The 13,770-nt window shown below is 38.5% G+C and overlaps 1 protein-coding gene across 1 annotated transcript; it reads left to right on the top strand.

Moving 5' to 3' along the window:
• Positions 1 to 856: 856 nt before the first annotated feature.
• Positions 857 to 12,532, top strand: sh3d21 (SH3 domain containing 21). Its single transcript, XM_034112711.1, has 17 exons — positions 857 to 1,045; positions 1,618 to 1,775; positions 1,877 to 1,934; positions 2,607 to 2,716; positions 3,211 to 3,301; positions 3,396 to 3,457; positions 3,537 to 3,579; positions 4,142 to 4,236; positions 4,600 to 4,701; positions 5,069 to 5,120; positions 7,537 to 7,587; positions 7,676 to 7,793; positions 8,805 to 8,970; positions 10,259 to 10,330; positions 10,529 to 10,725; positions 11,639 to 11,702; positions 11,811 to 12,532. Exons 1-17 carry the CDS (start codon positions 1,042 to 1,044, stop codon positions 11,841 to 11,843), a joined length of 1,476 nt encoding a protein of 491 aa, XP_033968602.1. The 5' UTR covers positions 857 to 1,041; the 3' UTR covers positions 11,844 to 12,532.
• Positions 12,533 to 13,770: the final 1,238 nt, after the last annotated feature.

Genomic DNA, 13,770 nt, shown 5'->3' with positions numbered 1-13,770 from the left:
TGACATTTCTGGGTTACCAAGTACAAATATAAGACATACAAAAACTCTTCTCGTCCTTATTACACAGAGCCTCTATAGACAGTGTTAAATAAGTGAATGATATGCACAATTTAGATATTTGCTCTAAATGCTTGTTTATTTGGAAATAAGGGCTTTAGTCCCAAATATATATCAGTTTTTAAACCTTTTTACCACTTATTTGGCTGAGCTGTCACTCAGTATCACCAGGAGAAAACCTTTACAGGACAAAAAGAGAATATCCTCAATGATTAAAACGAGACAGAGAAGTCTCGCTTACTAGCCTTCAACAGGAAAGATGAGAAAGTGCTTGAGTAATGACTAAGCATAGTGACACAACATGTTTAGTAAAAGGAAGGGAGAGTGACCAAAGTATGAATCTTTCTTATAAAATGTGTGTTGTTACTTTTATCCGCTAAGGGTTTGTAAAGTGCTGTCTTGCATACCCTTCTGCTTTCTATAACTGTCTAGCCTCTTTTCCTTTAAGTGCGTACAAAAACAACGTTACAGATACACTCACACACTCCCATACACATACAAAGATAGTTGAGTGAACACACAGTATGGAACTGTACGAAAGAACACTCAGACCTGCATTTAAGCTTAATTGTGCTTCCTGTCAAAGCTGACTTTGTCTTGTAATATTATTGTGCTGACATACATTGTCATGCTCTATTCTAAGCCTCACTTATGAGCTCTGTTCTTTCACTATAAACCTGTCTTACCTGTTTACCCCCTTCCCTCCCTCCCTCTCTCCTCCTTCTCCCTCCATTGCACTCTCTCTCTCTCTCTCTCTCTCTGCACTGACCCATCCTACTTCTTGCTGTTGACTTGCCTTGAATAGCCTCAGGAAAAGTTGCTCAATGTTAATGTTTGACAAGTAGGAAGAAGGACCTTGGCTTCCATATCTCTGTCTCAGACAACACGACCACACTCTTTCAGTTCTCCTTCTACTCAAGACTTTGTTTGCTTTTTTGTGGACATTGCATATTCAAATTCGAGGGAGAAAGAAAGAACGAGATCATGGGTGAGTCGGCGTTAATACTTATTCTTACATGGGTTGACGTTTCTTGCTGTTTTTATACTTCTAAGCTGTGTGTTTAATGGATAGTAAAACACAAAAATGTGAAGTAATGAAAATATTGAGTTGTTTTTTGTCTGCTCCAAATGGTGGTGATTTTATTTTAAGTATCAAATTGGCATGCTAATGTACTAAAGTCGTGGTACTGTGTATGGATAGGATTGCATGATTTGCATGAATTGAATACATGTATTAGTGTCTGCAAAAATGTTTTGTATATACACAGAGATTATTTAATGAGTGCAGGAAAACCTTTGATTCTTCTGTAATTTGTTTATTTTTGAGCCATCTGATTGACATTGAAAACATGTTTTTACATAATAAAAGGATTGATACATACTGTATGATTGATCTGTAATCATTTATATTGGTTCAAAGCCCATTCCCTTGTCTAGCCTCCACTACTTAGGGATGTTAGACTTGGTTTTCAAATGTCAGGACGCATCAGTTGTGAAGCCGGCACACCAGCCTTTGTGCAAAGAGTCTAATTTTCTGCCCCATTTGCCATGCCACTGTAGAGGTGCTAGTGCTGCTCGACTTCGAGGGCACCATGGGAGACGAGATCACAGTGAGGATGGGGGATGTGGTCAAAAACGTCACAAAGTTCAGCGAGGAGGGATGGCTGGAGGGGGAGCTGGGAGGAAAGAGAGGCATCTTCCCTGCTAACTTCACCAAGGTCTGTTGACGCTAAACAGCCTACAGCTGACTGTTACTATACTGTGTGTTTACAGTTAACCAAATATCCTAAAAAATGCCTTGTTTTGGTTGTCATTACAGGAGGTGCCAGTAAATTTGATAGGCGACAGCAAGAGGGAACCACGGAGCCTCAGAACAAGTAAAATGCAGTTCAATGAAACTTATTTGCAACTAATAAAATGTTCTTTTCAAACTTGATTGTGTATAATACCTGTAGTTCTGCCTTCTGGCCCTGCAAAGGCACATTATGTCAGTCTATCATATATAAATATATTACATTTATTATAACTAGAACAATTATCATGTTAAGAAATCTGCACATACTGTTCTGTATGCAGTGTGAGAGTCTACTCAATTATCATTTTAAGAAATCTGCACATACTGTACTGTATGCAGTGTGAGTCTACTCAAAATAAACAATCAAAAAATGTGACAGTGCTATTCAAATCAGGTTGGTTTTCCTATTGTAACATTGATGGTTCACAAGTGTTTGAAATGGTGGTTGGTGGTGAATGGACTCAGCAAAGCAGTGCAGCATCAAGCACACTGTAAATATAAGTCAACCACATCCTCTCTGCACAAATCCTAATTATATTGTATGAGTCTTTTGGAGGGATTAGGTATGTTAGAAGATGTTAGAAGCATCTAGAGATTGGCAGTCTTTGCACTTTCCTGTCGAGACTTGACTACACTGCCTATAATCGAGCTATACACACCATTATTGAGCGTTAGCTTTCCCATCAGCTTCACCAGTAGATTAAACACTTTACAAATGTCTATTGATGTGGCTGGTGATTCTTTGTCTTTCAAGCAAAGAGGAAGAAACAGACGAGGAAATGCGAGGTTGAGTTTGCCTATAACGCCTTGAATGAAGACGAGCTGCAGCTGGCAGCTGGGGAGACGATAGAGATCCTCCGCGAGGTACAACTCCCTCCTATCGCTGCTCAAACACTCACATTCAAACTCAAATAAACTAACAATGAGGCTCTGCAAAACAGCCTATTATTAAGTTATCAGAAGCAGTGCACTTCCCTGCAAGCGTCTACATTGGCATTGTAAATCTGGGCGTTGGTTAAATGTTTGTTCAGCCAATTTCCCGGGCTAGATCAAGAGTCTTTCCTAAGGTGTAATGATTATTTGGGTGTCACACTCTCCTTATGTTTTTCCACCAGGGTGACGAAGCATGTTTCACAGAGAAATCACAGCTTTGGGGAAACACAAAGAGTTGCTTTAGAGTATTAAGAGTTGATATGGACATATATATACCCTGAAGTATTATCTTAAAACAGACTGGTTATAACTCTGGAATGTAAAGTGGACATGTTTGAGCAAGTGTTCGCACAGCCATACAATGTTGTCTTCTCACATACTTTCTTGTTGTACTCTGTCCCTCATTGCTATTATCTACATGACAGATTGAAGATGGATGGTGGATGGGGGTGAAAAATGGCAAATTGGGAGCATTTCCATCAAATTTTGTCAAAGAGATTTTTGTTTCTCCTAAAGGTGGGTAAAGCCAACAACTTTTGTTAACTTCTTAATCCTTTTTCTGGATGTATTGTCTAACAATGTACTCATTAGTGGTTTACTATTTTTACAGACAGCAAGTACAATGAGGGCAAGTCAAGACCTAAGCTCACAGACGCGGTCTTCAACAAGGAGGTATGTAATGCAGAAATATTGTTTCTGAAATGCATGAGTTGTTAACCTTTGACTTATTGTCCCTTTTGTGCTCACAAAGGGCATTTCTCAAAGGGCAAGTGTGAGGAACAAAGCAAAAACCGGTAAGTCATTTTATTAACTGCATTTATTTTTGTTTGCTCAATCACGGACTTAACACTAAGGGAACAGCATTTAAAAAAGCGTCAGCACAGATCTATTTATACCGGATGTTTAATTCCTGTACTTTTTACGGTAATGTAAGGGTTGGGTCAAACATCGATACTTGATTAATTACTTTAGAGATGCGTATACGTCAGAGGGGAGTATCCTCCAGGGATCAAGGTCTACAACTTTTATTTCCAGTTTGTCACTCTTCCGCACCTCTTCCCGGCTAATCTTTGAAGTAGAGGTGTTAATCAAAGCTGATAAGATTGATTGGTCAGCATAGTGTTTGTCACATACTCTATTAAAATTCATATTCTGGTTAGTAACATGTCATCTCTTCCCCTATGGCTTAGTTGAAGCTAATGTACTAGCACTTGGAATGGTTTGGCATAGTTCAAACTAATGTACCTACATGATTCTTGTTACTCTGTACCCTCCTGGTTGAATGCACTTATTGTAAGTCGCTTTGGATAAAAGTGTCTGCCAGATGAAATGTAATGTAATGTAATGTCTCCTCAGTGGTGGAGTGTTGCCAAGCCATGTTTGACTACAAGGCAAAGACAGAGGATGAGCTGGATCTAAAAAAAGGAGACACTGTTGTTATCCTGAGAAAGGTTTGAGCGCATTTTATTGTTATTCTCTGTCTAGCATGAGTTCCACTAATGTCATGCTTACAGACTCCTTTTGGTACAATTGCTTTTCTTGCCAAGTAGTTGACGGTGTCATATTGTTCATCCAGCTAAACCAGTTGTGTCACTTTCAAGGAAACCACGTACACACCATGGCACACATATTTAAGAGACAATAATCGTATGTAATCATAGAAGGAAAAAAAGACTTCCGAGTTACTTCATAATGACAAATACAAAGAAGACAGCTTCGTCTTCCTTGACCGCTTTGTAACCTCTTATAATGTGGCGTCCCAGAGGACTGCGATGTTTGAGCTTCTAATGTGACCCTTTCATCTTTGTATGAAGGAAACAGAAGATGAAGGCTGGTGGGAGGGAGAGATAAACGGACGATGCGGCTGCTTTCCGGATAACTTCGTCATGCTGATACCACCAATGGACAGTCTGCAAGTGAGTTGACTAAACCACAGTCTAAGAAATATCCTTGCGACTGGACCTTCCCTGAATTCAAGACTTGACAACCGCTACTATGAAGCCCTGGACATACTTTATAGTAATTCATATCTGTGATACTTTTTTATTAATCAAAATGGCTCAAAATGCAGAGTACATAATGCCACTTGTGCAGCTGGCTGGTATGTGTGTTACTTTAGCAGCCAGTGTGCAGTGAGTCAGGGTCGTCTATAACATCCTCTGTTTTGGAGTTACTCACTGAAAATTCCCTTGGTGGAAAAAAAGCATGTCAAATAGAGATGCCTTTATTTCACACGGGGACGTACTTGCCAAGCTGTTAAGTTTTCCGTTTCTCCTCCTCTAGTCTGGGACCACAAACCGACCGCCCGCACGCAACATCAACAACGAACTGCCAGGTAAGAGAACAGCATGTATGTCGCCGTACAGGAACACACACTGTTTGACTTTAGATCGGGGAACCAGGCTTCTTGTAAAGAGCTCTTCTTCCGACTCGTGACTTCTGGCTACAGCGCTGTTTGTCCTGGCAGCGAGCTGACAGTCTGGACTGTGAAGGACTGTTGTTTTAGCAGATGGAGAAAATGGAAGCAGTATTTGTAGAGTGACTTTTAGCATGTGGTACACTGTGAAAGCAGCAAAAATGCTAATCAATGTTGTTATTTCAAAGTGCTGCTGAAGCAATCAGAAACTCTTCAGTATCGCTCTATATAAATAGAGATTCAGAACATTAGTTGATCATACCCCTAATATTTATATTCATTCATATTTACTCATTAGTGGAAAGTAACTTAGTCCATTTGGTACATTTACCAAGTACTGTGATTTGAGGATGTCCATGTTGTGCTTCTTCAAACCTCTACTTCATCACTATTCAGAGGCAAATATTCTACTTTTCAGTACTATTTTTATCTAACAGATAAAATGACTGGTTTCTTTGCAAATTCAAAAAATATAATCAACCAATTTATTATGATACAATTGTAGAGATGAAGTTACCCAGCAGTATATTAAGTGGTTACAGCTTGCCTCAGCTCAACAAGCAGAACAATTCAAGTAATGCTGAAAAATCAATGCATTCATCGTCCAATAATAAAATGCATATGATTCCGAAATGGGCCATTCTGTACTTTCGATACGTTAAGAATATGTTGATGCCAATAATCTCTTACTTTAACTTAGTAAACGTGTATCTTTACAGGGTGGTATTGCTATCCTTACTTAAGTTAACTATCTTAGTAATTCTAAATAACACAATAACATTTTTATTTTGGCAAAGAACACGAATACACTTTGCAACAAAAAGCATGTAAAAGTCAAATCTCTCACAGGCAGGATGTGGCTTACTGTCAAGTTTCAGCTGAGGAGTGCTGTCTGTGGTGCAAGTTGCAAATTCTGCAATTTATTTTGGTTTCAGCGAAACAAAAATGTTCATGTAGACCTCCAACTTCTTACTCAGTTTGGAAATTTAAAATGCATGCTCATCAAAACATTTCTAAATAGACAGGCAGGTGAAACAGCACCACACAAAGTGTTTGGCTACTCAAATATGTCCCTTAAACTAACTGAATATCGGAACAGTCTCGTCATTTTTAATGCCACCACTTTCTTTTCCACGCATTATCACTCACAAGATTTTCACAGGAAGTCTCAGACTGTAGCGAGATGGGGGATGGTTAGACTGGTCATGTGACACAGTTCAGGAGTCTTGGAGGAAACAAGGGGGGCGGAGGGGAGCTCTGTACACAGATTTTCACAACCAGCCCCAGCAGCAGCACTTGAGCTGATAAGGCTGTGTGGATGGTTTGCTTGAGAGGGATTGTTGCACAATGCTTTGAACATTTAAGGTAGGCTTCCTGTGTTCTTACTCGCTCCGTTAATCATCTACGAGACTAAGCGTGTTGCAAAGTATTGTGCTTTTTATTATGGCTATGTGTTAGAGCACTTGGATTTGGGCTTATACTGTATGTATTAAATAGAGCTGTAACCAGGTTGTTCTACATTTTCTGTTTCAACTAAGCACTTGACTTGGCATGGCAAACGGGAATCTCTCACATTATCTTTAGTTCACTGACGCTTCATAATTCAAGTATCTATTCTCGCAGTCTCCAAGGCACAGTATTTTTCTATGAGCTGAGGCAGAGTCACTGTCCCTGATGCACTTGTTGAGAACCCTGGGAACTGGAGCTGCGGAGCTATTGGTTACAGCTGTGACCTGGTTTGCTCCAGTGATGTGCACATCTTTGCCTTCCCATGCTCATAAACGAGATTACAGTTTAGTTGAGAGACCAGTCGCATTTTTTTCTCTACCACTTTAGATCATATTGCTTTCTGGGGTAAACAAAGGCAAATACCTCTCTTTGACTAATAAAATATGCCAGCGGCTTTTTACTAGTGGATATACTCTAGTTCACCTAAGTGATGGAAACAACAATATATTGAGACGAGTGGTGATGTCAACGCAAGCAGAATGGACACATTTAACCAGAACTTGCACATACTACTGGCAATACACTTTGTATTGACTGCAGATATGCTGAGCCTGCATGTTTTTTTTTTATGTAAACACCTGCTCCATATTCATATTGTTACCCACTTTGACACCTGGGGCCGTAGTAGCAGCTTTAATGTTGTTGCTTAACATTTCTAGGCTGGCAGGTAGACTTCAAATGACATTATTTTTCGTACTAAATCCAAAAGACTGCTTTATTTTGTGTTGAAAATTAAATACTTCTAATATTCCATCCAAAGCAGGGCTGTGTTGATTTACATACCAAATGCACCTTTGTGGTAATGGTTAATTTACTACTCTTTCAGTAAACATAGAGGCCTCAGCGATGGACAAGAGTGGTCCAACAAAGACAAAAGGTATAAACAGCAGTGACGTTTACTAAAATTGTGACACACTCCTCTGAAGATAAATATTGTTGTAGATTAATGTGGTCTTGCTTTACAGATGATAAACCAGAGGTCAAGGACCTGAGAAGCAATCCTCCGATCAAAGTCAAGCTGCCGTCCATCAACAAGCCCAGCCCGCCTCCGGTCAAAGACAAACCCAACAAGTTCTCATCCAAGTGAGTGATGCCAACACATCTCTGATGACTAACCACCATGCATAACCACTAAAGACTTACTAGAGAAAATGGCTTCCAACTCAAGGACATGAAAAGTGATTCATTAGCAACCTTTCTAAAGCAAAAGGCCTTTAGGAAATGTCAGGAACACTTTCTCCTCTTTGGTCTGGCACCGGGAGCGGAGCCTTTAGATCTTAAAGGTTTCCGTTGTCGCCACCAGTTGCCATGGTGTCCTTAAAGAATAATGCCAGGATGCCCGACCTTTAGCGGCTCAGTGGAAACTCTGGGATGAGTCAGATCGGGCCTAAACAGACGAGAGCAGCCCATTTCCTGTTTCCTGAGCAAAACACACACACACACACAACTAAGAAAACAAAACAACCCTGTCTTGAGGGGGCAACTAATGGAGAAGAAACAAAAAAAAATGTTAGCAGAATGGAAACCTTTCTAGCTTCTTTAAGAATCGTTAAAAAGCTTCCATCTAACCATTGTACGATTTACTTAATAATTGTTCCCCAATTTAGATGTTTTTCTATTTTGTGTATTGTATAAACATTATATGAGTTGAGTGGTGACTTGAAAATAATTCAAATAATTCAAATTCAAATGTTTTATTGTCATATGCACAAAGCTACAGTGTAGAAATGGCAATGAAATTCTTCTGACACGAGCTCCTTCAAAAATGCAACATATATAATCAAATACAAAATAAAAAGTAGTGCAAAAAGTCTATATACAAGTAAAAATGCATATGTGCTGTGAAAGTGAAATACTGTATGTGCCAGGATAAAATAAGACAGAGAGACTTGAAGTCTTCACACCTTCACCCATCAGTGGAGGAAACTGTAAACCACATTCAACGTTTCTTTTTCTTCCTACAGCCTGTGCACCATTTTACTTTCACTAAAGAAGTCATGAGAGATGTTTTGAAAGATTCTCTCCCCTTATTAACTTTAATCAGAGGTTGACATCTTTCTACATATTGTACAAATGTGGTCTTTTTTCCAATAGAACCAATGGCGACGTGGCTCCTTTGTCACCAAAACAACCAGAGGCGAAACAGACGGACCAGTTCGATGGAGTGGACGTGCAGACTGATAAGCTCTGCCATCCCACAGCAAACAGAGCCAAGCCCCCGCAGAGGAGACCCCCGTCAGGCCTGGTTACAGCTGCACACGTATGTCCACAATAGTGACAAATATTGATTTAGCACAACCTTTCACTTGAACATACAAAGGAAGTGTTACATAATGAACACTTAACCTAAACCTGAGCCGCCAACACTCTGCTAAACCACATAGATGATGCTAACCACCATTTCTGTAAATGATCGTTGCAACACAAGAGTAGCGTTGCAGCCATGATGCAACTCCCTCTGTATCTTGTGCATTCTTGAAAATGTTATTTCTTTCTTAAAATGTAACTGAACATATTTAGTAGTACCTTACTGCCGCTTTTTACTTTGGTGGCATGCTTTTCAGCGATCCAATTGCAGTTTTTCCCAGTAATAACTTGCAATTCAATACCAGTTAATGCCATCCAAACTTTGCCATGATTGGTAAATGTTAGGGCTTTCAAGACTCATTTCATAGACTCAACTTTGTTTAAAAAAAACGTTCTGAAGTCTCTTACAATGGTTGCAAGGAAAATCATATATTTATATCTCTACAGGAAGAGATATACATTTAAACACCTTAACTCTAAATAGTTGAGATGTGTTTTCACGAACACTAGCAGCAATAAGATCGGGCCTGATCTCTAAGGGTTTTTAAAAAAAGGTTACAGGATCCTTTAATACAGGGGTGTCAAACTCAAGGCCCGGGGGCCAAATCCGGCCCGCGACTTCATTTTATGTGGCCCCATAAGAGCTTGCAAAGAATATAATATGTTTATTATACGGTTACATGCTACTTTACAGAAGCACATTGCCCATAAACTACATGTCCCACAATGCATCTCAATTTTCTTTTCAAAATATGCCTTTTTTCTTAGAATTTGCCTTTTTCTCAGAATTAGATTTTTTTTTTCAAAATGTCACTTTTTTGTTCTTCCAGAATTTGGATTTTCTTTTTAAATCATTTTGTGACATTCTTACTGAAGAGACTTGCAATTATTTTCCCTAGACTTAATTATGAAGTTATTACCCTATCCGATAATAATCCAATGCAGAGCCAATAATATAATATAATACATTATTTTATATATTAAATATTTATATATGTATTTTTATATAGTCTTAAAGTTACAACCGGCCCTTTGAGTGCAACCATAATGCTAATGTGGCCCGAGATGAAATTGAGTTTGACACCCCTGCTTTAATAGTTGAATAGTTTGTACTTGACTGTTTAAAAGACAGATCTAGATGTTAAATTGGCATACATCAAGAATGAAAGTGCAAGGCAGATTTTAGACATTATTAGTATATCTATGTTTGTTATTTATGTATGGCTAATTGTCTTTTTCAGGCTACTGACCAAACAGAACCAGAATTAACGCCAAAAAAGTTTCAGACGGACAGATTACCTGGCTTGCAAAAGGTTTGTGACATTGATTCATTTCTTGATACAACACAACCCATGTGATATAAATAATGCAACCTCACTAGTTTGAATGTAGCTCTGCTTCAGTATAAAGTATATTGTGTGCGCTGTGCCTTTAACATTTTATTCAGATAAAAAATCAAATAAAGCCAAAAAGTTCATTGGTTTGTTCAATGCCACCTTAATTCATTGTAGGGTAAAGAAAACCTCCTGCCATCTCCTGCAAAGCCGGATCATTGGTCCAAGACGCCGCCTCCGGTTCGACCCACACCACCCAAAAAAGTTTTGGACAGCAAAACAGTGACCCATAAAGAAGAGCCAACGATGTTAGACCTGCAGTCGGAGATCAAAGAACTGAGGATGTCTCTGGAGCTGCTAGAGACACGACACGAGTGAGTAGTAATCATTTAAAATCTGAGCAACTGATTTAGTTTCCTTGGAGAATATTAAGGCAAACATCAAACAGTCTTATTCATCTTTAATCACATTAGGACTTTATAATTTCTCTAACTGAGAATGTGTGGACAGAACATACAATCTTAATTTTAATTTCTGGTGTTGTTCGCAGACACTGGCACTCACAGGAAGTGGCTAATCAAAACCAAAAGAGACAAATACAAACTGCGTACTTGCCAGGAAAACAAAATGGACTCCATGTTAGATCTTTTGCATCTCTTTGATTTGCTTTGATTAGACACATCAGAGAGGCCTGGTTGCTCAACAAGAGCCAGTTATGTGCAGTTGTAGACACACGATTTCCTGAACTTGTAAAGCTATTCAGATCTCTCAACATGTGATATCAAGCAGAGGAGTTTTAGATTTACAAAAACATTCATAAAAGGAATGAACAATTTATCAAAATTCTTGCAAAATCATAAAATGGTGCAGTGCATTATCAAAATCAAAGGAAGTTTAAGATTTGTTTAGGGAACAATATGTCAAACTATCATAACAAATTAAGTATGGGGGTGCAGCAGAGGTTGGCATTCTACAGACTTAATAACAATTTTAGATTTATTTTGGTATTATTTATAGTATTTACATTTTTGCCAAACAGCATGTCTGTAAAATATATAGATATTTATGCTTATATATTTATGTATTTGTCACTAGTGATCAAGGTGCTTATTTGAGTGATCAGAATCAAGGCAATTGTGGATTTGATCTGATATATCCCCACTTCAAAAACATTTTTAAATTAATGTGTATGATTGTATGCCTTTGATTTAACTAGTAGTGTACATGTTGACCTTTGTAGACAAACCCATGACTGCAAACTCATTTGTTTCTGTTTGTTTTGATCAGCCGAGACATGCAGGAAGTGAAAGAAGAACTGAGGGAGGAGAGAGACAAACGAATGGCACTGCAGGTCAGTGAGGCGTGCTTTGGGTTTTGCAGTTTGACACAAGAAGAAATGATACTGAAGCTGTGGTTCATGGCTGTGGTTATTTACTGTTTAAATGTCTTTTCCATACAGGATGAAGTACACAGTTTGAAGATGAAGCATTAATCCCAACAACAGGCTGTGACTGCGCTGTCTGACACTGTGCCATGCAGGCTTGTGTACTGCAAGTTTAAACAAAATGAACAATTTTCTAACATAAAATGAGAACGGAGAAGACAAGCAAGCTCTCCCACGGCAGACAAAAGTGTGAGGGCTAAATTAAAATATATAGTTGGACATAGGATTAGCTAATCCTGCATTGAACTGGAGAGAAATACTTTTAATGATGTATTATTAAAGTTTTTACATATTTTTATGCTGGAAATCAAACGTGTAAAATGGGTTACTGTTGGCTGCCAATGAATGTTTTACATTGTTCTGATTCAACTGTCCCTTTTATTACAAACTGTTATTTTAACATTTACATCAGAATATATAATACATGCAGCTGTATATAGGAGGAAATATTGTGATGAAATATATAATTTGAAGTCATCCAAAGGGGTTTTGTTACTTGAATGCTAATACTTGAAGTACAACTGTGAACAAATGTGCAGAAGTGCAGGTGATTTTCAGACACCAGAATGTAATGTTGCATTGATCCACTGGGTGGCACTGTGTGACTAATACATATAAATAAGTGTTAAACTTGTCAGTGAGTGCTGGATTGGTGAAAGTGACCAGGCAATAGTGATCTCTCATTAGAAAACAAAAAGCATATATCATTCAGAACAGTAAAAATGTTAAGACTCAAACAAATGGCTGATGTTAATTGATGTTGAGATGCTTCAGAGGTTACTCTGGTAACAGAGTTTGTGGTCAGCTTCAATTTTGGCAGTTAAGTGAAAAAGGCGTCCTGTGTCACTGAGAAAAACTGACTCACTATGAAAACTTTGAACATTCGACTCATTGCGATGGATGCAGAGAGCGTGGGAGAGAATTAATGAGAAATTATTTGAAACCCACCATAACTTGAATGCGTTTAACACCAAACCATCTAAAGAGCATAAGGCGTATTGATTTGATTTCTGCTCCAAATGGTGGCGGTGGTGGTGTGCTAATGTCTAAGCTTACTAGCGTTGCCCACTGTAGATCACATCTGGACAACATCTGGAGCTCATCAGGGACCGGGTGCTTCTGAAACTTCCATGGGAACATACTATTTTTAAAAACTGCGTTGAATAATGGTCATTGAGGGCACATTCCCTCTTGGACATGGGGTTGAAAAAAGTATCAGTTGATATTGTGAAAATGTTGCAAGATAAAAAAACTGAATGTCCAGTTTGTAAAGCCCTTGCACACAAGTGAGGCTTTTACTTATTTCACAAAAATTCAAAAACATCAGGGATGATGGCTGCTGCCTACACTAAGGCTGCTTTATACTATTATACCCTATAAATCTGAATTCACCACATGCAAATATTTGACTGAGTGCAGAGTAATATAAGAGGAATGTAAGAAAAGTGAGATTACTGAGTACTGGAAACTGAGTGTTGAGAACATAGAGAACATTTTGGAGCTCAGAGGTCATATACAAAAAAAATCCTCTGAGGTAATATTAGAAATGGAGAAAGAGGAGCTGACGAAGAACAGTGCGCCTCTGTCAAAGAAAGAGCTGGACACACACAGAAACATGATCTCATGGGAAATGGCAATACATCTGCCACAGACGGACTTAATATAAAATATATCATAATCACAAAATCATAATAGAAATCATATTTGTATGTGCTACTCAAAAAGGTTTATAATGTGGCCATGAGGATAAAAATGTTATTAATAGAGAAGTGGTTCTAGTAGTTACTATCTGAAAAGGCTGGTTTCTGAAATCAACCAAAGAACCACAGTCTGTGTTGGTCTTTGCAGAGATATTTCCCACGCCGTGTTGTGGTTTCGATTCACAGCTTGCCATAACTGGTTTTCCTTCATGTTGATGTCAACTTGATGTCAACTTGATTTTACTGATGTATTGTCTCAGAACTATAATCAGCAT

This window comes from Trematomus bernacchii, unplaced genomic scaffold (genome assembly GCF_902827165.1).
Source record: "Trematomus bernacchii unplaced genomic scaffold, fTreBer1.1, whole genome shotgun sequence".
Taxonomy (NCBI): Eukaryota; Metazoa; Chordata; class Actinopteri; order Perciformes; family Nototheniidae; genus Trematomus; species Trematomus bernacchii.
This window is presented reverse-complemented; position numbering and strand designations above follow the sequence as displayed.